Here is a 27,035-nt window from a genome sequence, read left to right on the forward strand (position 1 = left end):
GGGGACACCCCTGGGGACACCTGAGACCTCTTGGGGACACCCCTGGGGACACCCCTGGGGACACCTGAAACCTCCTGGGGACACCCTGGGGACATTGGCGGGATCTCCTGGGGACACACAGAATCTCCTGGGGACACCTGGGATCACCTGGGGACACCCGGGGTCTGCTGGGGACATTCCTGTGAAACTCAGGACAGTCATGGGGACACTGCCGGGGACACGCGGGATCTTCTAGGGACACCCTGGATCTGCTGGGGATACTCTTGGGACACTCCTGGGGACACTTCTGGAGACACTTGGGATCACCTGAGGACCCTCAGGATCTCCTGGGAACACTGCTGGGGACACTTGGGATCACCTGGGGACATTGTTGGGGACACTTAGAATCTCCTGGACATGCTTGGGATCACCTGGAGACACTCAGGATCAGCTGGGGACATTGCCAGGATCTCCTGGGGACACTTGGGATCTCCTGGGGACACTGCTAGGGATAACCAGGATCTGATGGGGACACCCAGAATCCCCTGGGGACACTCGGGATCACATGGGGACATTGCCAGGATCTCCTGGGGACACTCATGGGATACTCCTGGGGACAGCCCCGGGGACATCCAGAATCTGCTGGGACACTCCTGGGGACACCTGGGATCTCCTGGGGACACTCCTGGGAACACCCAGAACCCACTGGGGACACTTGGGATCACCTGGGGCAACTCTGGTGACACTCAAGATCAGCTGGGGACATTCCTAGGGACACCTGGGATCTCTTGGGGACGCTGTTGGGGATAACCAGGATCTGATGGGGACACTCCTGGGAACACTCAGAATCCCCTGGGGACACTCGGGATCACCCGGGTATGCTTGGGATCAGCTGGGGACATTGCTGGGATCTCCTGGGGACACCCTCAGGGACACCCAGGATCTGCTGGGACGCTCTGGAGGACACCTGGGATCTCCTGGAGACGCTGTTGGGGACACTGCTGGGGATAACCAGGATCTGATGGGGGCGCTCCTGGGGACACTCAGAATCCCCTGGGGACAATTGGGATCACCTGGGGACACCCTGGATTCGAAGGGGACATTGCCAGGATCTCCTGAGGACACCCAGAATCTCCTGGGGACACCCAGGATCAGCTGAGACACTCCTGGGGACACTGTTGGGGACACTGCTGGGGATAATCAGGATCTGATGGGGACATTCCTGAGGACACTCAGAATTCCCTGGGGACACTGTTGGGGACATTGCCAGGATCTCCTGAAGACACTCCTGCGGACACCCCCGGGATCTGCTGGGTCACTCCCGAGGACACCTGAGATCTCCTGGGGACACTGTTGGGGGTAACAAGGATCTGATGGGGACACTCCTAGGGACACTCAGAATTTCCTGGGGACACTTGGGATCACCTAGGGACATTGCCAGGATCTCCTAGGGTCATTCCTGGGGACACCCCCAGGATCTGCTGGGACACTACTGGGGACACTCCTGGGATCACCTGGGGACACCCTGGATCTGCTGGGGACATTGTCAGGATCTCCTGGAGACCTTCCTGGGGACACCCAGAGTCTCCTGGGGACACTTGGCATCATCCTGGGATCTGCTGGGGACATTCCTGGGACACTCCTGAGGACACTTCTGGGATCATCTGGGGACACCCTGGATTCGAAGGGGACATTGCCAGGATCTCCTGGGGACACCCAGAGTCTCCTGGAGACACTTGGGATCATCCTGGGGGTCTGCTGGGGACACTGCTGGGACCCTCCTGAGGACATTCCTGGGACACTCCTGGGACCCTCCTGAGGACATTCCTGGATTCCCTCCTCCTGGAAAAGGAGAATTCATTGAATTAATTACTTCATTAATCTATTAATTGCTCTTTCCACACCTCCCAGCCCCTTTTCCACCACTTTCCCCGCCGCTCCCTCGCTCCTTCCCCGGCCCCGCTCCCATCCCGGCTTCTCCCGGCACTAAAAAACTCTGGAAAAACGCGGAAATCCCACAGAAATATTTTCCTTTCAATCCCCGTTTTTCCAAGGTGGATTTCTCTCCCTTTAAAGGGAGATTCCTGGGATAATCGCTTGGGAAAATAACGCTGGGATCTCCCACGGAAAACCTTCCCACATCCATCGCCTTCCTGGAACCAACTTTTCATCGAGGAATTCATCCCCGGCCGCTTTTGGGCTCGGTTTGGTTTTGCTTTTTCCCCTCCTTGTGTTGAAAATCGGGATCGAATCCTTCGGGTTTTCCTCCTGAGGGATTTTCCTGGGAAATTTCTCCTTCCTGGGTGCGCCCCGCTCCAGAAATGGGCTGATATCCCTAAAAAAATAATAAAATTTTTTAAAAAATAAAAGGACTTTTTGAGGAGAATCTTAATTAATAAAAATAATTTTTAGAAGGGGATTTTGAGGAGAACTGCAATAAATAAAATCGCTGATTGGGGAGATTTTCCAGACGGGTTCAATCAACCTGAGAGCGTCTTTTCCATGGAGAAAATGGGATGTGGAGCCTTTTTATCCCAAAAATCCGCATTTCCAAGCGCGCATCCGAGTTGGAAACACTCCCGCGAGGGATGCGGGGAATAACGGGATGCTCCTAAAAAAATCCCAAATAATCCCAGCGCGCGTTCCCGCGGGAATCGCGGCATTTATCGAGCAGGAACATACCTTAGGAAACCATGGAGATGCGCCGGGAAGGTGGGGAGAGAAATTCCCGCCGGGAGAGCTCCGGGAATTCCGCGCTCCGCATCCCGATGGATGCCGCCTCTAATCCAGAGAACCGCGCTCGGCTTTTGTCCGCGAGGCAGAGCCGGGAGATGATGGGAAAACTGAAATAAAAAGGAAAAAAAAGAAGAAAAAAAATTGGAAAAAAAAAGGAAAAAAATTCAAATTTAACACCAAAAAGGATTTGGCGCAGGTGACCCCTCCTGGAGCGGATTTTTGGGGTGATGGGTGGGGACAAGGCTGTCCCTTCCCCAGGTGGGGACAATCCCTGTCACCCCCTGGCCCCCACCTGGACAAACCCCAGGGTGCGGCCGCGGCCGCAGCCTGACCCCCCCTCAAAATAATAATAATAATAATAATAATAATAATAATAATAATAATAATAATAATAATAATAATAATAATAATAATAATAATAATAATAATAATAATAATAATAATAATATAAACAATGACAACAACCATTGGAGCTCTTTGCGTGGCCACTGTCCGGAGCTGCAGGAGGGAGAAAGTGAATTTTTTCCTAATTTTTTCTAATTTTTTTTTTTTTTTTTTGCCGAATCTTCCCCCAATTCCGGCAGAACGGGGCGGGGGAAGGAGGGAAAACAACGGCGGCGTTTGAAGTGCGGGATTTTCCTGCGGGCTCCGTGACCCCGGCGGGAGCGGCGGGGAAGGAGGGCTCGGGCTCCGCTCCCGGGGTTTCACCTTCCCCCAGCGCCGCCAGAGCAGAAATATTCAATTTTCAACTTTATTCCCAGGCTCCTTCCCCACTATCCCGGCTAATAATTCAATTACAGCGTCAGGAATGCGGCGGGGACGGGATTTTTTTCCCCAAAAAAAAACCTCCGGGAATTGGCGTTTTTTGGGAAGCGGGGAAGGAGCGAGATTTATTTTCGTTCGCCAAAGTCGCGCCTGAGCCGGGCTCAGAGTCCGGGCGCAATTTGACGCCTCGGGAAGGATTTTAAAATCGCTTTTTCCCCCTCCTCGCACTATCCCGATTTTGGAGGGGGATTGAGGTGGATTTGAGGATGGAAAAGCAGAAAAGCCCAAATCGCGCAGGTTTAGGCGCGGCTTAGGCCGAGATTGGGCTCCAGGCCGGGTTTAACCCCACAGCACAGCCAAGGGAGGAGCGGGGCGGGCTGGGGGGGGCCAGGCCGGGCTTTGGGGTCCCCTTTGGGGCCGGGGGCGGCGCGGCCGCTCCTGGGGGGGTTTTGGGGAGGGGGCGGCGGGGGCGGCGGGGCCGAGTCCCTTTTACAGCTGCGAACAAAAGGCAGCGCCGGCGCCGGCGTCACGTCCCGCTGCGCGCTCATTCCCAAGGCTCCCGCAGCTTTTGGGGCAAAATCGGGAATTCTCCGCCCGGCCCCCAGCCCGCCCCGTAATTAACGCGGTTGTTAATTAATGAGGGCGGCACCTGGGATGGGGAAGGTGTGGGGGCGCTGGGCCGGCCCCAAAGACTTGGGGGGCGTCGGGGTGGGACTTTGACACCCCCCAGGGAGGGATGGAGGGATGGGAAAAGCGGCTCCAAACCTTGGAGATGGAGAGCATTTTATTTATTTATTTATTTATATCGCATTTATTTCTTATTATTCCATTTATTTCTTATTGAAGTCTTTTCACTTTCTCAAAATACTTTCTAAATATTTGAATTTCAATTTTTTAACTTCAGCTTTTAAAAGTTGTTGTCTTGTTTAATTCCTATTCCACTTAATGCCATTCATTTTAATTTTCATTCATTTTTAACTTTTTATTTATTTATTAAAACCTTATTTTATTTCCTTTCTTTTTTTTTTTTTAATTTGCGTTTTTAAATTTTATTTTATTTTTCAATCCACGCCGCAATTCCCCCACCCTGATCCCATGCCCCGCCCGCTTTTCCCCTCCTGGAATCCGCTTAGGGGGAAAAAAAAACCCTAAAAAAATCCCCCAAAACCCACCAAAAAAACCCCAAACTCCCGCAATTCCTGATTCCCCGTGCTCTGTTCCACCCCAAATCTTTCCCAGCCGCTCCATCACCCCATCTTTCCACGAGGAGCCTGAGAATGACCAAAAACATCCCAAAAAAATCGCTCTGGGAAGGAGCGCGGGGCTGCGCTCCCATTGGTGCCGGCGCCGGGCGCGGATCCCCCTTCCCATAAAAGAAAGGAGCCGGAGCCTATCAGAGCCCGCCCGTCCTTCCCACCGCCCCAACTTCCCCGCCGGAGCAACTTCCAGCCCCCTCCTCCTCCTCCTCCTCCTCCTCCTCCTCCTCCTCCAGCGCTGCCACAGCCGCGCCGCGAGGAGGAAGAACCGCAGCGCACGGAGCGAATCCGGGGGGCCGCGGCTCCCCCCGCTCTGCCCCCCGAGCCAGCCCCAAACCAGCCCCGAGCCAGCCCCAAACCAGCCCCAAACCAGCCCCAAACCAGCCCCGAGCCAGCCCTAAACCAGCCCCAAACCAGCCCCAAGCCCAGCCCAGCTCCTTTTGGCAACTTTGGCCGTGCCTGCTCCTCCCGGGTGACATTCCAGCGGAGCGGCCGCTCGGGACACAGCCCCCAAACTTTCCCGGCAATTTCTGGTGGGTGATCCCCCCCCTCCCCTTTCATCCCCCACCCCTTTCATCCCCCAGCGTTGCAGCGTTTTGATTTTTCCGCTGATTTTTTTTTTTTTAACCGTTCTCGGGGTTTTTTTTTTAATAATTTTTGGGCGGTTTTTCCCCACTCGCTCGGAGCCCAGATTTCTCCCTTGTTTTGCAGCCGCTGGAAGGGCTGGGAAGGTCGGAGGAGGCGGCTCCGCAGCCCCCCTGGTTGTGCCCGGTGTTCCCCCGCCCCGGTCCAGCCCCGGTCCGCACCGGAGCCCCCTCGGCCGCCCCCCGACCATGGCAGCGCTGCCCGGGACGGTGCCGCGGATGATGCGCCCGGCGCCGGGGCAGAACTACCCCCGCACCGGCTTCCCGCTGGAAGGTAGGTCTGGGAAAGCTGGAAAAGCGCTCTGGAATCACCCACGGGGGGGCTAGGTCTGGAAAAACACCGCTCCATCCTTCTGGAATTATTGGGGGGGTTCTTAGGTTTGGAAAATTTCTGCTCCATCCCTCTGGAATAACCTGGGGGGCCCTCGATCTGGAAAAACGCTGTTCCATCCCTCCGGGATTTTTTTGGGGGGGTTTCTTAGGTCTGGAAAAGCGCTGCTCCATCCCTCTGGAATAACCTGGGGAGTCTTTTTGGTCTGGAAAAGCTTCGCTCCATCCCTCTGGAATTACCCGAGGGGGGCTCTTAGGTCTGGGAAAGCACCGCTCCATCCCTCTGGAATTATGAGAGGGGGCTCTTAGGTCTGGAAAGGTGCCGTTCCATCCCTCTGAAATTATGGCGGAGGGGGGGTTCTTAGGTTTGGAAAATCTCCGCTCCATCCTCTGGAATAACCCTGGAGGTTCTTTTAGGTCTGGAAAACCTTCGCTCCATCCCTCTGGAATTACGAGGGGGGGCTCTTAGGTTTGGAAAAGCGCTGCTCCATCCCTCTGGAATAACCTGGGGGGGAGTCTAGATCTGGAAAAACGCTGTTCCACCCCTCCGGAATTACGGGGGGGCTTTTAACTCTGGAAAAGCGCTGCTCCATCGCTCTGGAATCACCCGAGGGGGCTCATAGGTCTGGAAAATCTCCGCTCCATCCCTCTGGAAGAACCGGGGGGGGGCTCTCAGCTCTGCAAAATCTCCGCTCCATCCCTAAAATCTCCGCTCCATCCCTCTGGAATCACCCGCGGGGGCAGAGGGAGCGGCTCAGCTCCGCTCCTGGGGGGTTCCCGAAATTCTCCCAACTTCTCACCCCTTATCCAGCCCCTTCCCTCCGCTCTCCCCGCGAATTCCCGGGATCCGCTTTGCTGTTTTTTTCCGTGTTTCCAGCATTCCCGGGCATCCCGCAGGATTTTTGGGGCAGCTTCTCCCGCTTTGGGGTTTTTTGGGGCCGTTGGGTCGATTTTTTAATGTCCCCGTGTCAAAACGGGAGGGAAAACAACCAAACTGCCGGGATTTAACTTTTCGGAGGGGGAAAACAGGAATAAAAACCTCGATCCGGGGAGCAGCGGGGAAGCCGGGATGATGTCCTTGGCCGGGGCTGGCGAAGCGGGGGACTCGGGAGCTGTCACCTCGCCGAGTGTCACCCATCCTCCCTCCGCCGTGCCTTTGTCACGAGGGGGGCGATTATTTCCAGGCACACACGCTCCAAAAAAAAAAAAAAAAAAAAAAAAAAAAAAATTTAAAAAAAAAAAAAAAAAAAAGGAAAAAAAAAGGCAAATTTTCTATCCAGGACCCCTCTGGCCGCATTTATTAAAAGCGGAGAAAATTTCATCCCGCCCGTGCTCAAGTGGCGAATCGCAAACCCGCGGAAAACCACGCAGGCTGCAAAACACACAGGGCGCGGGGATTTGCTGAAGTGCTTTTCTGTAGCAAATGAAGTAAAACAGACGGCAAGGGAAAGGATCAAAGGATTACAACAATATTTGCACAACATGACTGGGAATAATGAAAGGAGAGAGCGGCCGGCGCTTTTAGCGGCTCTTGAATGTAAAATTGGCCACTCGAGTGTTATCTGTCGATAATGATACATCCAGGGAGCGCCGGCCAAAGTGACTCGGAATTAGCGGTGCATGATTCTCGCTAAATCGCCAGGCAATTTCTGGAATCGACTTTTCTTTGTAGCGAGAGAAGGGGAGGGAAAAAAAATTATATATATATATAAAAGAAAAAAGAAATAAAAATCCGCCCCCCCTTCGCCTCGCCTGGCGCAAATTACCCAGCTGAGTTCTGCCCCCTCCCGTGCTGCCTCCCCTCCTTTTCGCTTTAATTTCCAGCCTGTGAAATCGTATTAATCTGCGAGATCTGCGGCGCGAGGTGTTCGATAAATTGGGGAGGGGGCGAAGGAGCCCGGAGAGGCGGCGGCGAAGCGGCCGCGGGGTAAAATCCCGCCCAAACCACCCCAAAAAACCCCCAAAACCACTCCAAAAATCTCCCCAAGGGTGTTCCAGAGGTGATGGCCAAAAGTTTATTTGAGAGCGGAGCTCTGTAAATCCAGGCGTGATTTTTTTGGGGGAGAAAGGAGAAGTTTTGGGAGCGTTTTGTTGTGCGGGTTTGGATCTGCTCGCGGAATGGTTTCAAACCAAGGTGTGAAATCCCAAATGCGGACAAATTTCCAGGGATGGACACACACGGGGGGTGTCTCGGGGATGGGAGAGCGGCTCGGGGGGGATTTTTATTTTCCCATTTTCTATGGGGAAAATCTCACGCGTGGTGCCGGGATAAACAAACACCGGGATAAACAAACAGTGGGAAAAACAAACAGAGGGATAACCAGCGGGATAAACACGGAGAGCAGGGCACGGGCGAGACTTTCCCCCTTCTTTCAAACCTCCAAACCCCGGGAGAGAAGCGCGATGTGCGAGGAAAGACACGCCGGAATTTTCCCCTCTAATTTAACTTTTCCCCGCTTTTTTTGGGTCGGGTTTTTTCCCCCCTCGTCCCTCGCAGTGTCCACCCCGCTGGGCCAGGGCAGGGTGAACCAGCTCGGAGGGGTTTTCATCAACGGGCGCCCGCTGCCCAACCACATCCGCCACAAGATCGTGGAGATGGCGCACCACGGCATCCGGCCCTGCGTGATCTCCCGGCAGCTCCGCGTCTCCCACGGCTGCGTCTCCAAAATCCTCTGCCGCTACCAAGAGACCGGATCCATCCGGCCCGGGGCCATCGGCGGCAGCAAGCCCAGGGTGAGTGCGCTGCGGGCACCGAGCCCCAAAATTCCGCCGTGTTTTGGGGAGCAGCGAGAGTTTCCCCAGTGGTTTTTGAAGGGGAGAAACCCAAAATTCCGCCGTGTTTTGGGGAGCAGCGCGAGTTTCCCCAGTGGTTTTTGAAGGGGAGAAACCCAAAATTCCGCCGTGTTTTGGGGAGCAGCGCGAGTTTCCCCAGTGGTTTTTGAAGGGGAGAAACCCTAAATTCCGCCGTGTTTTGGGGAGCAGCGAGAGTTTCCCCAGTGGTTTTTTTAGGGGAGTAAAGGTTTTAATAAAGTTGCGGTTTTTGGTTTTTGGTGGGGAGAAGGCGAGGCCCGAGCTGGAGGTGGTGATGGATGAAAGTGTTTTTCTTTTTTGTGGTTTCCACGTGCAACAAGTGGTGCGCGTTGGAGAGATCCCGGCGGGATGTGGGGAGCAGAGAATTCGGGATTCTTCGGGAATAGGAAATCCCATAAAATCCCCAAAAAGTGTCCCCTGCACCATCTCCCTGGAGCTCAGGGTAATCCCATCCTGCCGGCCCTCCCGGTTCTTGGAGATCGAGCTTTTGGGATTTGGGGGAGCAGGGCCTTTTCCCAGCTTTATTTCCTTCCTATCCCCGCTTTTAAGACTTAGGGGAGCAGAGTCTTTTCCCATCTTTATTCCCTCCTTTCCCTTCTTTTAGGATTTGGGGGATCAGGGCCTTTTTCCACTTTTATTTCCCTCCTTTCCCAGCTCCCAATCCCCATTTTCCACCCCAAACCCCGCAGCCCGGCCGGGCATGGCTGAGTTGCGCTGCTTCTTTTGAATTAAAAGCGCTTTTCCCCTGCTCTCCCTCCCTCCCTCCATCCCCGCGGGGACACCCCGGCGCCCCTTGGGCACAAAAGCAGGTCGCGACTCCCGACGTGGAGAAGAAAATCGAGGAATACAAGCGGGAGAACCCCGGGATGTTCAGCTGGGAGATCCGCGACCGGCTGCTCAAGGACGGCCACTGCGACCGCAGCACGGTGCCCTCAGGTGAGAAGGCAGCTTGGCCACACTCCCCGGGCTCCGAGGGAATGGTTATCCCGAGGGAAAGGTTTTCCAGAGCATCCAAACACCCTCCAGGCTCTGCTTGGATGGAGCGGGGAAAATCACCCAGAGTAAAGCCCGGGATTGGGGGGGATTTGTGCTGCAAAACCGACCCCAAACCAAGCGCTTTTCCCAGGTTTTTCCAGCTCCCCGGAAAGCCGGGGGGATGACGGGGCAGGGGAGACCCCCAGAGGCGCCCCCCAAATCCAGGGGGAAAGGGGAGCCCCGTTGGTCCCGCTGGGGTTTGTGCTGTGGGGACTGCGCATGAACATCCCCATAGGGCAGAGATCCACGGGATCCAGAGATCCCGAGAGATTCTGAGATCCAGGAGATGCCAAGACATTCAGAAATCTGTGAGATCTGTGGATCCTGAGATCCAGGAGATGCCAAGACATTTAGAGATCCATGAGATTTAAAGATCCTGAGATATCCATGAGATTTAGAGATCCGTGAGATCCCCAGACATCCATTAGATCCATGAATCCAGAGATCCATGCGGACCTGAGATTCCGAGATCCAGGAGGTCCCAAGAGACCCAGAGATCTGTTAGATCCAGGGATCCATGAAATCCTGAGATCCAGGATGTCCCAAAAGAACCCGAGATCCATGGGCAGCGAGGTTGCGCCCCAAAGTTCAGCCTGCAGGGCCGTGTTTGGGGTCTGGGGGCTCCGCTGTGGGGTCCCTGCGGGTTTTGGGGCCAGAGCAGACCTGGAGCTCCATCCTTTTGGGAACTGGAGGAGGAATTTGGGAATTGTGCGGTGACCTGGGGATGGCGCATCCCGGGACTTCGGGACATCTCGGCGGTGCTTAGGTCACGATGTGAATTTGCGAATGCTCAAATTGGGGAATTCGGGAATTCCGGGGGCTCGGCGATGGTGGCAGGTGCATTCCCACGGGAAGAGCAGAATTCCCGGCCATTCCCACTCCTCGCAGGCAGCTTATACTCGCCTTTCTGCCTTTGACTGTCCGAGGTTTAGTGAGTTCGATTAGCCGCGTGCTCCGCATCAAATTCGGCAAGAAGGAGGAGGACGACGACTGCGACAAGAAGGAGGAGGACGGCGACAAGAAGGCCAAGCACAGCATCGACGGCATCCTGGGCGACAAAGGTACCGCAGCGCCGGGGGGGGGGACAGCGGGGACAACGGGGACACCCCCTGCCCGCCGGGGGTGGCTCCAGAGCCGCCGCGTTTGGCTCTTCCCAAAAAAATAAATCCCTGCGGGGAGCGGGGCTGGCAGGAGGAGGAAGAGCTGTCGGTGCTTTGCTCGGGATCAATTATCCATAAAAAAAGGGCCGGGAATGGCCGGAGGGGGGGAGAGGCACCTCGTAAATGAATTTGTTAAACAGATTTCGCCTAAGTGGTCCCCTGGAACCGGGGCTGACAGGTGACCGATGGCGCCGATCAATATCAATTAAGGGACGAGGGGACACACGGGCAAGGGGGGGTGGGTGGGGGTGTCCCCGGAGTGGCGCCGCACCCCCCAATTATCCTGGGAAAAATTATCCAGGGAAAAACATCCAGGGGAAATGATCCAGGGAAAACCATCCCGAGGAAACGATCCAGGGAAATCCATGCAGGGAAATCCATGCAGGGAAATGCTCCCGGCCAGGCGGGGGAAGGCTCCGAGCCAGGCCGGTGGCGGGGCTCTGTTATCACCTCCCAAACGCGGCGTTTTCTCTCCCGCTGCCAGGAAAATTCCAACTTTTCCCAGCTGGGAATGCGGGCTTGGGGGTGGGAATCGGAGCGCGGGCAGCGCCGCGGTTCCTAAAAACAACAACAAAATGAAAAGGTGGAATTTTGGGGGAGCATCCGTGAGATCCGGCAGGGAAAAAGGGGGAGTTGGAGCAGCTCCGGTAGGGCATAAAACGAAAGGGTTTTTTGGGGAGAAAACGGCGATTCTTGGGGAGAAACTGTGATTTTTGGGGGGGAAAAAGGGCGAATTTTGGGAATCCCCGGCAGAGGGGAGTTGAGATTTCCCAATTTTCTCCCGATTTGGTGCAAAGCGAGGACGGGCAGGTCTTGAGCCGGAGTTGGGATTTTGGGGGATTTGTGGCATCGCCGCTGTGGGGGTGAACGGGATTCACCCCCAATCCCGAATTTCCCCCAGTTTGGGACACGTGGAGGGGGATTTTGGGGTAAAAAGCCTCCCCCGACCCCCCATCAGTGGAGTTGGAAATGAAGGTGACAAAAGGGATTTTGTTGGGTTTTTTTAAGGATCCGATCTCCCCCCCCCCCCTTTTTTTTTTTTCCCAACCTTGAAGATGAACTTCACTTACAAAGACCTTGGGGTCTATTGAAGCTTTATAAGGAAAAGATTCCCGACCACAAAAGCAAACAGCGGAGGAAAAAAAAAAAAAAAAAAAAGAAAGAAAAAGGAGGAAAAAAGAAAGGGGGGGGGGAAAAGGGGGAAAAACCCGAGGCTGCCTTAAAAATGGAGTAAAAGGATGGGGGAGGGAGGGCGCGTCCATTCTCATTCAAAATTCCGCGAGGAGGAGAAAAACTTTTGGACAAAGGGCCGAGGACGGGAAGAAAGGGAGATAAATTATTCAAAACTCCCTGCTGTTAGATAGTTTTGTAATATTATCGGAGCGGCTGCTGCAGAAAGGCAGAGCCGTTGGACGCTGCAAAATGTTGCTGTGATTTGGGAGAAGGGCGATGCTCATTTGCAAATCGGGGCCATTGTGTCGGCCAGAAGCTCCCCCCGCTCACTTTCGGGGTGTTTTTAATTTTATTAGAGGGGGAAAAAGGAGATTTGGGGGGGTTTAAGTTGTGTTTTCATCCAGGCTCGCCGCTCGTAAAAAAATCTTTATTTTTGAAATAATAAAGGGGGTTGGGGGTTTTTTTTCCCCTCATCCTTGCGGTTTCGCTGTCGCCACCCCTAAAACAACAACAACAAAAAAAAATTTAAAAAAAAAAAAAAGAATGAAGGAGCGGGGAGCTTTTTATCCCTGATTAGCACGCAAGAATTGCGTGTCAAGAGGCAAAACAAAACGCTCCCTTCTGCCTTCATGGGTGAGGCCGCGGACAAATCAAACACGAGCCCCCGTTCCTGGATGAAAGGGGGCTAATTTGGGCAAATTCCCGCGGCCGGAGCCTGTGGAGCGCCGCGCTCCCTCCGAGAGCGCAGAAATCCCAATTTCTCCGCAATTCCCGGGTTTTTATGGCCGCGCCGAGCAGAAATCCCCCCTAAAAACCGCGAGAATTTGGGGGTTTTTTTCTGGGGGTTCTTGCGTATCTCCAAAAGGAGCGTCCGAAATTCCGAATTTCCCGCTGCCCCGGCGGGTTTTAACGCCTGGGAAAGTTTTAATGGCCCCAATTAAGATAATTGATGAGGCCGCTTGTAAAGCATCGGCGGGCGGCGGCTGCGCGCTGGGAAACGCCGCGATTTCTGCTGGGGAGAAAAAAATTCTGAATTTCTGCTCGAAAAAACCTCAATTTCTGCTCGAAAAAACCTCAATTTCTGCTCGAAAAACTCGCTAATTTTGGTCGAAAAAACCGCGAATTTTGCAGGAAAATCGCCCTATTTTTGCTAGAAAAACTCGCAATTTCTGCCGGAAAACACCTCGATTTCACATCCCGCAATGAAAACCCTTCCGAGCTGCTTCTCCCTCCGCCCAATTCCCATTTCCAGGTGGTTCCCACTAAAACCAACCCAACCTCGCACGCCTTGAGAGAAAGGGGGGGAAATTTTTTCTCCATTTCTGCGCCCAACGCGACTTCTCCCTCCGAGAGCTGCGGGGGGAAAAGGGACGCAAAAACTTTGGTTTTGCTTTTTTTTATTATTTTTAATCTTTTTTTTTTATTATTATTTTTTTTTTTCCCAAGCGCTCCGTGGCGGGTTCTCCTCGCGGGGAGCCGGGGGAAGACAGCCCTAAATGCTCTCTCTTTTTAAGTGGGAAAGAAAGCTTCCACCCTGCGCCTGTTTCTTTCTATCGTCTGCTTGGCATTTAATAATGTTAAGACTTATTAGAGCTGGTAATGAAAACTGTGGCTGTTGAATAGGGAGCTGTGTTGGAGAAGGGTGTAATAGCTCCAAGGCATGCTAAGAAATGTATTTATCCCCAATCAGTACTCACTCTCTGAGTTCCCAGCACAAACGTTAAGTTGAAGGGTTTTAAGGCAGATTAAATTGAGCCTTTATTTCTTTGCACTTTCATCTTTAAACGGCTCACTCCAGCTAGCCCTGGGCGGATATTCATGAGGCTTCACTTTGGTTTCTTTTTTTTTTTTTTATTTTTTTAATATATGTTTATTTTCATATATATATTTATGTCTCCTTGTTAAGAGCGAGTTGTTATTAATTATTATTATAATTATAATTATTATTTGTTGTTATTTATTAGGGAGGGGATGCGCCGCTCTCTACCTCGCTGGGGGGGGGCAGAGTTTGGGCACCCCCAAATTTCGGGGGGCGCCGCTCGGAATTGGGAGGGACAGAATTAACTGAGACCAGATCTGGGGGTTCTCTGGTGTGTCCCCCTCATTTCGGACCTGTCCCCCCATCCCGGGTCTGTCCCCCCAAGCGCTGCCCCCCCCCGGAGCCCCGCGGGGTGCAGGGATCCCCGGGTTTTATTTTTGGGGTGAAAACGCGGTTTTTTAGGGAATCTTCCCTTCCCCTCCTCACTGTGCACCCCAAGTTTGTGCCCTCAGCTGATTCTGGGGGATCAGCGGGATGTGGGTTCCGATTTTGGGGGGAAAAGAGGCGGGATCGGGGTTCTGGTTTTGGGGTAACAGCGAGAGAGGGGCGGGACGGGGGTTCTGATTTTGGGGGAACAGCGGGATCGGGGCTTCGATTTGGGGGGAAAAGGGGCAGAGCTTCAGGATCGGGGCTCCGATTATGGGGGAGCAGCTGGAGAGGGGCAGGATAGGGGTTCCGATTTTGGGGTAACAGCGGGATTTGGGGCTCCGTTTTGGGGGAAAAGAGGCTGGAGCGGGGCTCCGATTTTGGGGGGAAAAGAGTTGGGATCGGGGTTCCGATTTGGGGTAACAGTGGCGGGATCTGGGTTCTGATTTTGGGGAAACAGCGGGATTTGAGTTCTGTTTTGGGGGGAAAAGCCGCGAGATCGGGGCTCCTGTTTTGAGGGGAAAAGAGGCAGGATGGGGGGTCTGATTTTGGGGGAAAAGAGGCAGGATCGGGGCTCCGATTTGGGGGGAACAGCAGGATTGGGGGTCCGTTTTTTGGGGAAAAGCGGCGGGATTTGGGCTCCGATTTTGGGCGTAAAGGGGCAGAGCTTCAGCATCGGGGCTCTGATTTTGGGGGAACAGCGGCATGGGGGTTCCGATCTGGGGAGAAATGAGGCGGGATCTGGGTTCCCAACTGGGGGAAAAGAGGCTGGATCGGGGTTCAGATTTGGGGGGAATAGTGGGATGGGGGTTCCGTGCTGGGGACAGCGCGGGAGGGGGGACAGGGACAATTCCATCCAGGAGCTGCTCCCGCCGGGGTTTGGGAGGGTTTGGAGGATCCCACCCGATTTTCGGGAGCTCGGGAGGAGCAGAAAGAGCCGGGGGAACCCCCAGAGCTGGGCCGGGCTTTGTTCCCCGAGCCGGGAGAGCCGAGCGGGGCTGCGGGGCCGATTTATCGGCGAACAATCGGCGCTGGGTTTAAAAACCAACACGCGGCTCCTGCTCGGTAAATGTGTGTTTAGAAGCGCGGGGGGGGCCGCGAGCAGACACTTCATCAAATCAAGGGATTACCAAAGGTTGGCAATCTAATCAAACAGAGCCCAGGCGGGATTTGTGAGTGTTGCGAGCGGGATCAGCTCTAATAATGGGGGGCAGGAGAAGAGATAGGGAGGTGTCAAGCAATTCATTGGCTTTAGGCTGAGTTATTCTGTGCATATTTCAGGCCGAGAGGAGAGGGAAGAGAGGGGAAGAGGAATAAAAAAAAAAAAAAAAAAAACGCAGGGAGAAGGGAGAGGGAGGGAAGGGGGGGCTGGATGCGGGCGCACACGGAGCTTACATGTCACAAAAAAAGCTGAGACAAATGAGGTACAACAATAAACACAGATAACAATTACAAAGGCAAACAGTGGCTTTTGGGAACGGGAACCTGGGCTACATAAACAAAGTCGGCAAATGTTCGCAAGATAAACTCCTGCCTAAATCGAGTGTGACGGGGAGGAGAGAAGAGAGGAGGGAGAGATAAGGCTGGAGAGGGGAATAAACGGGAATCATCGAACACGAGGCGTTTGAAAAAACAAACTTGAGACAAGGATGCGGCGAGCGGGGCTCGGCTGTGCGGCAGGGAGCGAGGGAATTGCGGGGAGAGGTTGGGGAGCCGGGGCTCGGTTGGTTTTGGGGGTTTTTCCCTCTTTCCCCCCATTTTTGGGGAGAAGAAAAGGAGGGGCAAGAAGAACAGGGAGGGAAATCTCGGGGTCAGAGGCAGGTGGGGAACCCCGGCCGGGAGAGGAAACGCGTTGGAGACGTTTTAATGTGGGATTTGGGGGTGACTCCATTACCCAGGGTGGGTAAGAGACGTTTTAAGGAGGAATTTGGGGGTCATTCCATTACCCAGGGTGGATAGGAGAGGTTTTAATGTGGAATTTGTGGGTGATTCCATTACCCAACCCAAGGTGGGTAGGAGAGGTTTTAATGCAGAATTTGGGGGCGATCCCATTACTCAGGATGGATAGGAGATGTTTTAACGTGGAATTTTGGGGTGATCCCATTACCCAGGATGGATAGGAGGTATTTAACGTGGAATTTGGGGGTGATTCCATTGCCCAGGGCGAGTAAGAGATGTTTTAATGAGGAATTTGGGGTTGATTCCATTACCCAACCCAAGGTGGGTAGGAGATGTTTTAATGCGGAATTTGGGGGTGATTCCATTACCCAGGGTGGATAGGAAAGGTTTTAATGCGAAATTTGGGGCTGATTCCATTACCTAGGGCGGGTAGGTTGAGGTTTTAATGTGAAATTTGGGGGTGATTCCATTACCCAACCCAAGGTGGGTAGAAGATGTTTCAATGAGGAATTTGGGGGTGATTCCATTACCCAGGGCCGGTAGGTTCAGGTTTTAATGTGGGATTTGGGAATCATTCCATTACCCAACCCAAGGTGGGTAGGAGAGGTTTTAATGCAGATTTTGGGGGTGATTCCATTACCCAGGATGGATAGGAAAGGTTTTAATGCAGAATTTGGGGGTGATTCCATTACTCAGGATGGATAGGAGACGTTTTAATACAGAATTTGGGGGTGATCCCATTACCCAGGATGGATAGGAGAGGTTTTAACGTGCAGTTTGGGGGTGATTCCATTAAGAGAAGTTTTAATGTGGGATTTGGGGGTGATTCCATTACCCAGGGTAATGGGTAGGTGAGGTTTTAATGCAGAATTTGGGGATTATTCCATTACCCAGGAGGGTAGGAGAGGTTTTATTGAGGAATTTGGGGCTGATTCCGTTACCCAGGGCTGGTAGGTTGAGGTTTTAATGTGAAATTTGGGGGTGATTCCATTACCCAGGATGGATAGGAGACGTTTAACGTGGAATTTGGGGGTGATTCCATTACCCAGGGCCGGTAGGTTGAGTTTTTAATGTGAAATTTGGGGGTGATTCCATTACCCAGGGCCGGTAGGTTGAGTTTTTAATGTGAAATTTTGGGGTGATTCCATTACCCAGGGCCGGTAGGTTGAGTTTTTAATGTGAAATTTTGGGGTGATTCCATTACCCAGGGCCGGTAGGTTGAGTTTTTAATGTGGAATTTGGGGGTGATTCCATTACCCAGGGCCGGTAGGTTGAGTTTTTAATGTGAAATTTTGAGGTGATTCCATTACCCAGGGCCGGTAGGTTGAGATTTTAATGTGAAATTTTGGGGTGATTCCATTACCCAGGGCCGGTAGGTTGAGTTTTTAATGTGGAATTTGGGGGTGATTCCATTACCCAGGGCCGGTAGGTTGAGTTTTTAATGTGGAATTTTGGAGTGATTCCATTACCCAGGTGGATAGGAGAGGTTTTAATGTTGAATTTGGAGATGGGAAGCAGATTTGGGGCGAAGCGGGGAGATGGAGCCGCGATAGAGCAGCGCAGGAAGGAAGAGGGGAGGTCTCGTCCTAATCCCAGGTTTGGGCCCTAATTGGGCCGGGACGGAGGGGGCAGAGGCGGAATTAAGGCAGGAGAGGCTGAGAGGGGAACGCGTGATCCAGGGCTTGCTGCAAACAAACAGATGTCCCCCAAAAAACACCGCTTTTAACCCGAAATCATCTCAAGGAGCAGCCGCAGGCCGCGCTGGGGTCTCGCTCTCCCGTGGAGGATTTTTCCAAGCGGGAATTGCGCGTGTCTGCAGCGTGGTTAAAGGAATTAGATATTTACCAGTTTGAAATAAGCCTGGGTATGGAGAAAAAAAAAAAAAAAGAAAAAAAAAAGGGAAAAAAGAAAAAAGCGGGGGGAGAAAGAGAGAGAGAGAGAGCGAAGATGAGACGGGAGAACACTTCAAACGAATTCATCATCTGGAGTGGCGAAGGGGAGATTTAGAGACAGTATTGGGAAGTTATTTAGATATTAATAACATATTTTCCTGAGGCGTCAGGAGTGCCTCCATACGCACTTTTCCCTCGCAGCTATTTGGCTGGGTGAAATATGGGAGACCCAAATGTTGGGGAGAGATAACACAATCAGCCGAGCCCTGGTCCTGCGACTGCATCACGGCGTTAAACCCGGATTAACCTCCCCTTCCTCCCCCTCCCCCGCCGCCGTTTCACAACCCCCCCAAACTCCCCAAATTCCACCCCCACGAGAAGCTTTTTTCCAAATTTTTTTTCAGGGGAATTTCCTCGGCGGGGTTTTAAAGCGCACAGAACAGCGGGGAGGGACTCCGGCATTAGGGTGAAGGATCTTTGGGAAAATTGCGTTTGCCATAAAAGAGAGAGAAAAAAAAAAATAAATAAAAGCGAATCAGGGCCCCTCTGCTGCAGACCTGGCTTTGCGGATATTCTGTATTTATGGGCATTATTCTTAAAAAGAAGTGGGGGAAAAAAATCCCGTTTCAATCTGCTGCCACTTTTCTCTCCCTTTCCCCACGCGGTTTTCGTCGCCTTTTAAGTGGATTTGATTTTATTTTGTATTAAATCGGAACTTCAGGCTGGTTTGGGCTCTGGGGTTTTTGGGGGGCGAGGAGAGGGTCGGGAAAGGAGGGATCCGAGCGGGGAAAGGGAAGCTCTGAGGGGGCAGGGAGAGAGGCAGACCCCCAGATCTGGGGTTTTGGGGGGCTCTCCGTCCCCTTCTGCCCCCTCATCCCAGAAAAATCAGGGATGGAGCAGTTGGGAAGCGCAGGTGCAGCTCCGGGAGGGAGCAGAGTTGGGATGGGGATGCGGCTTCGCAGAGGAGAGGGAGGCTCGGGGTATCCCCCTCCCCAAAACCCCTCCTCCTCCTCCTCCTCCTCCTCCTCCTCCTCCTCCTCATTCCCGGCTCATCCCGAGGCTGGCGCTCGGCGGGGCCGCGCCACAAAAGGACTTGGATGTCACTAATGCCACTTTATAAAGACATTTGTCACCCGCAATTGGGGACAACGGGGAGAAGGAAGGGTCGGGGGGGGGGGGGGGCGAGGGCAAGGCAGGAGCCGCCAGCGGAGCGGGGTGTGAGACGGGCAGGGGATGATGATGGTGATGATGATGATGGTGGTGGTGGCCATAACTCGGGGGCACCGCCTGGTTCTGGCCCGTGCACTGGCCCTGGGGGCTGTGGGGAGGAACAAGGGGGACTTGGAGCTCCTCGGGGTGGAGGTGGGAGCTCCTCGGGAGGGAGGTGGGAGCTCCTCGGAGAGGATTCGGAACTTCTCGAAAGGGGTTTGGAAGTCTTCGGGGGGAGCCGCATCCCCTTGGAGGAGCCTTGGAGTTCCTCAGGGAGGGTTTGGAGCTCCTCGAAAGGGCCTTGGAGCTCTTCAGAGGGGGTTTGGAACTCTTCGGGGAGGGTTAGAGCTCCTCGTGGAGAGCTGCATTCCCTTGGAACTCCTCGGGGAGGGTTTGGAGCTCCTCAGGGAGAGTTTGGGACTGCTCGGAAAGGGGTTGGAGCTCCTCGGGGTAGTTTGGAACTCGTCGGAGGGGTGTTGGAGCTCCCCGGGGAGGGTTTGCAGCTCCTCGGAGTAGTTTGGGACTCCTCGGAGGGGGTTTAGAGCTCCTCAGGAAGGGTTTGGAGCTCCTTGGGAAGGGGTTGGAGCTACCCGGGGAGGGTTTGGAGCTCCTCAGGAAGGGTTGTAGCTCCTCGGGGTGGTTTGGAGCTGCTCCTCGGGGTGGTTTGGAGCAGCTCAGGGAGGGTTTGGAGCTCCCCGGGGAGAGTTTGGAGCTCCTTGGGGTGGTTTGGAAATCCTCAGTGAGGGTTTGGAGCTCCTCGGGGAGTGTTGGAAGCTCTCGGGGGGAGCCGCATCCCCTCGGGACGCTCTGGCGAGGGCAGAGAGAGCGGGGGCCGGGAGCAGAAAGCAAGGGCGAGGGAAAGCCGAGGCGGGCGAGGGAAAGCCGAGGCGGGCGAGGGAAAGCCGAGGCGGGCGAGGGAAAGCGGCGGCGGCGGCTGCAGGAAATGGAGCCGCTGCGAGCCTTTGATCGCGGCTGCTCTCCCTTATCGGGAGCGCTCCCCCACAAAGGGAAGTTCATCACATTACAGCGGCTCGCGCCGTTAATTAGCGGCCGCGGCTCTGGCGGGACCGCGCGATCTGAGGGCGCGTTTCGTGCTTGGCTGGCTCCGGGAATGAACGGGAATGGGAGCGGGAACGGGAGCGGGCCGGGGGGCGGCTTCTCCCTCGGGAATTGCGCTGGGATAGAGCTGGGAATAGGACTGGGAATAGTGCTGGGGATAGGACTGGGAATAGTGTTGGGAATAGCATTGGGATAGCACTTAGAATAGTGCTGGGATAGCACTGGGATATCATTAGGATAACACCGGGATACCATTGGGGTTAGTGTTGGGAATAGCGCTGAGATAGCATTGGAATAACATTGGGGATAGGACTGGGAATAGCGTTGCCAATAGCACTGGGATATCATTGGGATAATATTGGGAATAGCATTGGGGATATTGTTGGCAATACCATTGGGATAGCACTGGGATATCATTTAGATAATATTGGGAATAGCATTGGGGATAGCGTTGGGAATAGCACTGAGATAGCATTGGGATAGCATTGGGAATAGCACTGGGATATCATTGGGGTAACACTGCGAAATCATTGGAATAGCACTGGGATATCATTGGGAATAGCATTGGGAATAAATAGCACTGGGAATAGAGGTGGGATAGCACTGGGAATAGCATTGAGGTATTGCTGGGATATCATTGGGATGGCACTGGGAATAGTGTTGGAAATAGTATTTGGAATGGCATTGGGATATAACTGGGATAGCACTGGGATAGCATTGGGATAGCATTGGGACAGCAGCACTGGGATAGCATTGGGATAGCATTGGGAATATCACTGGGGATAGCACTGGGAATAGCATTGGGATAGCACTGGGATATCATTGGGAATAGCATTAGGGTAGCACTGGCATATCTTTGGGATAGCACTGGGAATATCACTGGGGATAGCACTGGGATAGTGCCAGGAATACCACTGGGGATAGTATTGGGAATAAATAGCACTGGGACAGCACTAGGAATAGTGTTGTGAGATCACTGGGAATAGCATTGGGATGGCACTGGGAATAGTGTTGGGAATAGGACTGGGAATAGCGTTGGGATTAGCATTGGGAATAGCATTTGGAATAGTGCTGGGCTAGCACTGAGAATAGCGCTGGGAATAGCATTGGGACAGCACTGGGAAAAGGATTGGGAAGAGGATTGGGAATAGCATTGGGAAGAGGATTGGGACAACATTGGGAATAGTATTGGGATAGCACTGGGATATAACTGGAAACAGTGTTGGGAATAAATAGTATTGGGATAGCATTGGGAATATCACTGGGGATAGCACTGGGATAGCATTGGGATATCATTGGGGATGACGTTGGGATAACACTGGGATAGCACTGGGAATAGCATTGGGGATAGCACTGGGGATATCATTGGGATAACACTGGGATAGCATTGGGAATAGCATTGGGATATCACTGGGAATAGGGTTGGGAATAGCATTGGGGCAGCACTGGGACAGCATTGGGATATCATTTGGCATAGGAAGGGGAATAGCATGGGACAGCACTGGGATGGAGTTGGGATATCATTTGGAATAGCATTGGGATATAACTGGAATAGCATTGGGATGTCATTGGGAATAGGATTGGGATATCATTGGGATAGCATTGGCAATAGTGTTGCCATAGCATTTGGGACATCATTTGGGATATCATTTGGAATTTCTGTATCTCTGCTTCTCTGGACCTGGGCAGGACAGGGTGGGGCAGGACAGGGTGGGGCAGGGCAGGGTGGGGCAGGGCAGGGTGGGGCAGGGCAGGGCGGGGCTTCCTGGTTGATGAAATCCGCGGCCGCCCAGAGCTTTTGAGCTCACGGAGGTTTTGGGAGCGCTGGGTTTTGGCTCTTCCCAGGGAAATGTTGTGAAAGAATTCCCAAAAAAAGCCCGGCCAGGTTTTCCTCAGGATAGGGAGGGATGGGGCAGATGTGGGAATGATGCTGCTCTGCCTCCCCCTGTGCTGAGAGGGATCCCAGGGGGATTTTGGGAGCCGAGGGAAAACTGGGGTTCCACAGAGGTGGAATGGGATTGTCCCCTCCCCCTGTCCTATAGGGGCTGTCACCTGCCCCACAGACAGGTGTCCTCTGTCCCACAGAAGTGCCCTCTGTCCCACAGAGAGAAGTGTCCCCTGTCCATAGAGGTGTCCCCTGTCCCTGTCCTTATTTGGGGCTGTCCCCTGCCCCATAGAGGTGTCCCCTGCCCCATAGAAGGGTCGTCTGTCCCATTGGGGCTGTCCCCTGCCCCATAGACATGCCCCCTGTCAAACAGAGAGAGGTGTCCCCCTGTCTCTGTCCTGCCCCACAAAGAGAGTTGTCCCCTGTCCCATAGGGGCTGTCACCTGCCCCATAGAGAGAGGTGTCCCCTGCCCCATAGACAGAGAGATGACCTCTGCCCCATTATTGGGGTGTCCGCTGCCCTATTGAGGGCCGTCCCCTGTCCCATAGGGAATGTCCCCTGTCCCATAGACAGAAGAGAGTCCCTGCCCCATATGGGGTGTCCCCTGTCCCTCTGTGGGATGTCCCGCTGCTGCCCCACAAGCTGAGGTTCCCTTGCCCCACTGAGGGCTCATCCTCTGCCCCAAAAGGATCCTCCTGTGCCCCACTGAGGGATTCTGCTCTGCCCCTCCAAGGGCGGTCCCTGATCCCAAAGGACGCTCCCTGATCCTAAAGGATGCTTCCCAATCCCAAAGGGAGCTCCCTGATCCCAAAGGATGCTCCCTGATCACATAGGACGCTCCCTGGTCCCAGAGGACATTCCTTGATCCCAAAGGATGCTCTCTGGTCCCAAAGGACACTCCTTGATCCCAAAGGGCGTTCCCTGATCCCAAAGAGCGCTCCTTGATCCCAAGGGGCACTCCTTGATCCCATAGGGTGCTCCCCGATCCCAAAGGGCGCTCTCTGATCCCAAAGGGCACTTCCTGATCCCAAAAGGCGCTCCCTGCCCCAAATGATTCTCCCTGATCCCAAAGAGCACTCCCTGATCCCATAGGGCTTTCCCTGATCCCAAAGGACACTCCCTGATCCAAAGGACACTCCCCGATCCCAAAGGGCGTTCCCTGATTCCAAAGGACTCTCCCTGATCCAAAGGACACTCCCCGATCCCAAAGGGCGTTCCCTGATCCCAAAGAGCGCTCCTTGATCCCATAGGGCGTTCCCTGATCCCAAAGGATTCTCCCTGCCCCCAGGGATGCTCCCTGACCCCAAAGGATTCTCCCTCACCCCGAGGATGTTTCTGGGGGCTCCGTGCTATTTTTACACCCCTTCCCTTCCCATTTCCCACCGCCCCCTGTCCTGGGTCCGGCCCTGCCCAACCGAGGGAAAAGGAAAAGGAAAAGGAAAAGGAAAAAGAAAAGGAAAAGGAAAAGGAAAAAGAAAAGGAAAAGGAAAATCCCTTCTCGGTTTTCCCCGCGCTCCCCTCGGGGGTTTCTTGGTGCTAAAATTGGAAGGAGCCCCCGGCTGACCCCGGGCAGCGCTGCCCGGCCCCGGGGGAGCCCCGGCCCCGACCCTCGGAGCCGCCTTTGTCCCCTGCCCGGATCAAAGCGACCCGGGGACATCTCCGCGAGAGGGGGCGGGGGTGGAACCGCCGTGCCCAAACCCGAGGGGGGGATATAAAAAAAAAGCAGCGATTTTCCGATTTTCCGATTTTCCAAACCCCCCCTGCCCCGCTGCCCTCCCCAGCTCGGCCGCGCAGGGCCACCCCGTTCTTTATTGAATTCATTGAATTTATTGAATTTATTTTATATTCCCGCGCCGATTTGCATTTTTATTGGGAATTAAGGGGCGAAAGTTGATTCCAGCAGCCGCTTTTGGAGAAGCTCATTTCGGACAGAAGCTGGGAGCACCCGGGTGGTTCTGGGCTGGCTCGGAGTTGGGAGAAAGCTCCTGAAACCACCCGGGGAGCCCCCAGAGCTCCGCAGGATTTGGGTTTTTCCAGGAGAAAAATCCTGGAACCCGCGGGGAGACTCGTGGGGGCTTTAATAGCGATGAATTTGGGGTTTTTTGGCGTTTTTAAAGTTAGGAAACAGAGGGTGAGGAAGCAAAGGGCGCCTCAGTGTCGGGGGACATTCAGGGGACATTCAGGGGACACTCAGGGGACAGAGATGTTTAAATCGGGCCTCGCACATGGGATGGGGCAAAGAAATATCGCTGCCCTGAGGGGCCTCAATTAATGACCAAAACCTCTCTTTAATGACCAAAAACTGCCCTAAATGATCCGGGGAGCCGCAACCGTGCTGATTTTAGAAATATTTCTATTTATTTGCACTTTTTTATCTCGCTTTCCGCGCCAGGCCGGTGTTTTCCAGAGGGATTCGTGATTTTTTTTTTTTCCCCATGCGGCGACTTAATTATTTTGAAATTCCGTCCCCACTCCCGCAGAAGATGCCGTTTGATGCTGAAAAGCAGCAAATTGAGCTATTTGAAGCTTTTTTCTCCCCCTCCTTCCCTTCCCTTCCCCGGGAATGCGGATATTTGGGCTGTACCTGGCTGCTCCGCTGGTTTTTTTGCTTTTTTGGTTTTTTTTTTTTTCCCGGAGTTTTTCCCCTTAATCTCCTTCCAGCGTCCAACCCTCCCCCGCGCGGGCTCGCAGCGGGATCGCGGCGATTTCCACGCCCGAAAACTTCGGCAAAAGGAGGAGGAAAGTTTGCGGGCTTTGACAGACGGTTTGTTTTGCCGGTTTGTTGATTTTTTTTTTTTTTTGGGTTGTTTAAATAAACAAACCCAACCAGGCGGTTTTTTGCCGTCCCAAATTCACAGCATGGGGGTTGGAAGAGGAAGAGCTGGCGCAACCTCGGGTGGTGAAACGCAAGGGATGTTTTTGGGTGAAATTATATAAAAGATAACTGAAAAATAACTCCTGAATTTTCGCCATTCCTGAGGGAAAACGTTCCCAGGTTCGCGGAGCGGAGAGGGAGAAATTCCCCAACTTTTGCCCGGCTCGGCCGGGGAGTAAAGTGGGAGTTCCTCGCTTGGGATCGATCCCAAGGGATAAAACAACCTCAGGGCCGGGCTCGGGGCTCAACCACGAGGAGCCAAAACCATCCCTGCACCCCCAAATCCTCAGGGAACCGCAAATGTTGGGGTGATTTTCCCCCCTGCCCGGCTGGGAAGGGAAAACCGGCGCCGCAGCCTCGCTCCTCTGAGCGAGCCCCGCGTGTTTTCTGGCCGATTTTAAACTTTTCCCCCGCTCGAATTTGATCTTTTTAAACTCTTTTGCCGCTCCCCCCCGCCCCTCTCTCGCCTCTATTTCATTTTATTTTTTTTTCCTCTCTCCCCGCTCTGTTTTCTCCCCTTAACCCCGCTCCTTTTTGTGCGCCCGCCTTTCATGGCGAGCGCGGCTTTACAGCTTGCTACACTTTCTAAGTGCCTCAATGGCCACTTTAGAAATACAAACAACTTTTAGAGATAAAATAACCAAACCAGAATGGGACTTTCAATGGGGGAATAGTTGTTGTCCTTTACCATGGAGTGTGCAGCCGCCTCTGCCTAATCCAGCTTTCATTTTCACCGACAAATGCCAAGAATCTATATCTGTCTCCCAACCCCTCGGGAGCTTGATTACACGACAAAAGGCTGCCATTATCCGCCGCAGAAAACAGGGAGGGGACACGGGGGGCTCGGGCCTCTGAGGATGAGGGCATCTCCAAACTATTGACTTAGTGGATGAAGTCAAGAGCAAACACGCTGAGATCTGAAGGGGGGGAAGGCGCTCCGGGAGCAGGGGGGGAATGGATGCTCGGGGAAGCGGCGGCGGAAAAAAAGCGGAGGAAAGTGCCTGAAAGTAGCGCGGAAGGGACGGGAGAGAGCTTGGGGAGGGTTGGATCCATCTGGGAAAGGTTTTTCTTCCTTCCCATCCCGCTCTGTCTCTCTCACCCCCCGTCCATTTTTATTTTAATTTAATTTTTTCTCCCTGATGGTGCCACTTAGATTTTTTGAAAGATCTTCCCCCACCCTTCCCCACGAGGAATTCGGCGCTTTCCTCCCGTTGGGAGAGGGGGAAAAAGGAAAACCCCGAAAAAGAAAAACTCAAAAAAGGAAAACCCAAAAAAGGAAAATCCCAACCTCTCCTTGGGGGCACGGGGATGGTGCAGGAGTCCCCACCCCGACCCCATCAGAGCCTCACCCCAAAGTTTGGGGGCTCGGGGGAAATCCCCGCCCCAACCTCGCTGCTGGAGCACGCCCGGACCCCAATTTTGCCCCCAAACCGTGTCAAGGTCTCGGCCGCGGATTCGGTGAAATTTGGGATGGGAATTGGGGGTTTGGAGCGTGGGGAAGGGGTGAGACCCCCAGAGGGGCCGCAGGGAGGAGAATTCGCCCCCAGCGCTGCTTCCAGGCCCAACAGGAGCCGCTCAGCCCGGCCCGGAGCGATGCCGGGGTCACCTGCGGAGAAATCCGCACCGAGGGAATCCCGCCGCTCTTAATTAATCTTTAATCAACGCGGCGCAGCGGGGCCTTGCAGGAGCCGCTTTTGGGGCGAAAATCAGCGGTTTAGGAGCTGCCGGCCCGGCTGCCCCAAACCCGCTCCGGTTTAAGGGGTTTAAAGGTGCTGGGGCCGGGCCGGGAGGATCCGAGACAAAGGGAGAGGCTCTCGGGAGGGCAGAACCTCGAAAGCTGAAAAGGAGCCGAAATTCATCTTTTTAAGCGAAATTCATCCTGGTGGGAAGCGCGTTGGGTTTGTGGCGCTCGCATCTCCGCGCTCGGAGGATTTTCCTCCTTGCCATCCACGCAGCCGAGTTTAGCTATTTAAAATTTTCAAAATTAAATATTATTCGCGTTTTATGGTGCTGAACCTCAGCAGGAGGCTGAGCTGGGATGGGGCTGCGGAGCTTTGGGTTTTCCACCTTTGCTTTTGGGAGCAGGCGCCGCGTTCCCGGTGCCGCGGACACTTCGGTGCCTGGCAGGGAAAGAGCAGCTG

At 53.8% G+C, this 27,035-nt stretch overlaps 1 protein-coding gene across 3 annotated transcripts in view; it reads left to right on the forward strand.

Annotated features, from left to right (window-relative positions):
• The first annotated feature begins 5,465 nt into the window (after positions 1–5,465).
• The window catches only part of PAX7 (paired box 7), a 140,705-nt gene continuing 119,135 nt past the window's right edge, over positions 5,466–27,035 (forward strand). For 2 of the 3 annotated variants that reach the window (XM_059487469.1, XM_059487472.1), the window contains exons 1-4: positions 5,466–5,654; positions 8,208–8,443; positions 9,328–9,457; positions 10,489–10,617. In XM_059487469.1, coding sequence (XP_059343452.1) covers positions 5,570–5,654; positions 8,208–8,443; positions 9,328–9,457; positions 10,489–10,617 — 580 coding nt within the window. In that variant the 5' untranslated portion in view covers positions 5,466–5,569. Of the gene's footprint in view, positions 5,655–8,207; positions 8,444–9,327; positions 9,458–10,482; positions 10,618–27,035 lie in introns of all 3 variants that reach the window. The other variant, XM_059487470.1, reaches the window with a different exon arrangement.

Source organism: Ammospiza nelsoni, chromosome 22 (assembly GCF_027579445.1).
Source record: "Ammospiza nelsoni isolate bAmmNel1 chromosome 22, bAmmNel1.pri, whole genome shotgun sequence".
NCBI classification, from domain to species: Eukaryota; Metazoa; Chordata; class Aves; order Passeriformes; family Passerellidae; genus Ammospiza; species Ammospiza nelsoni.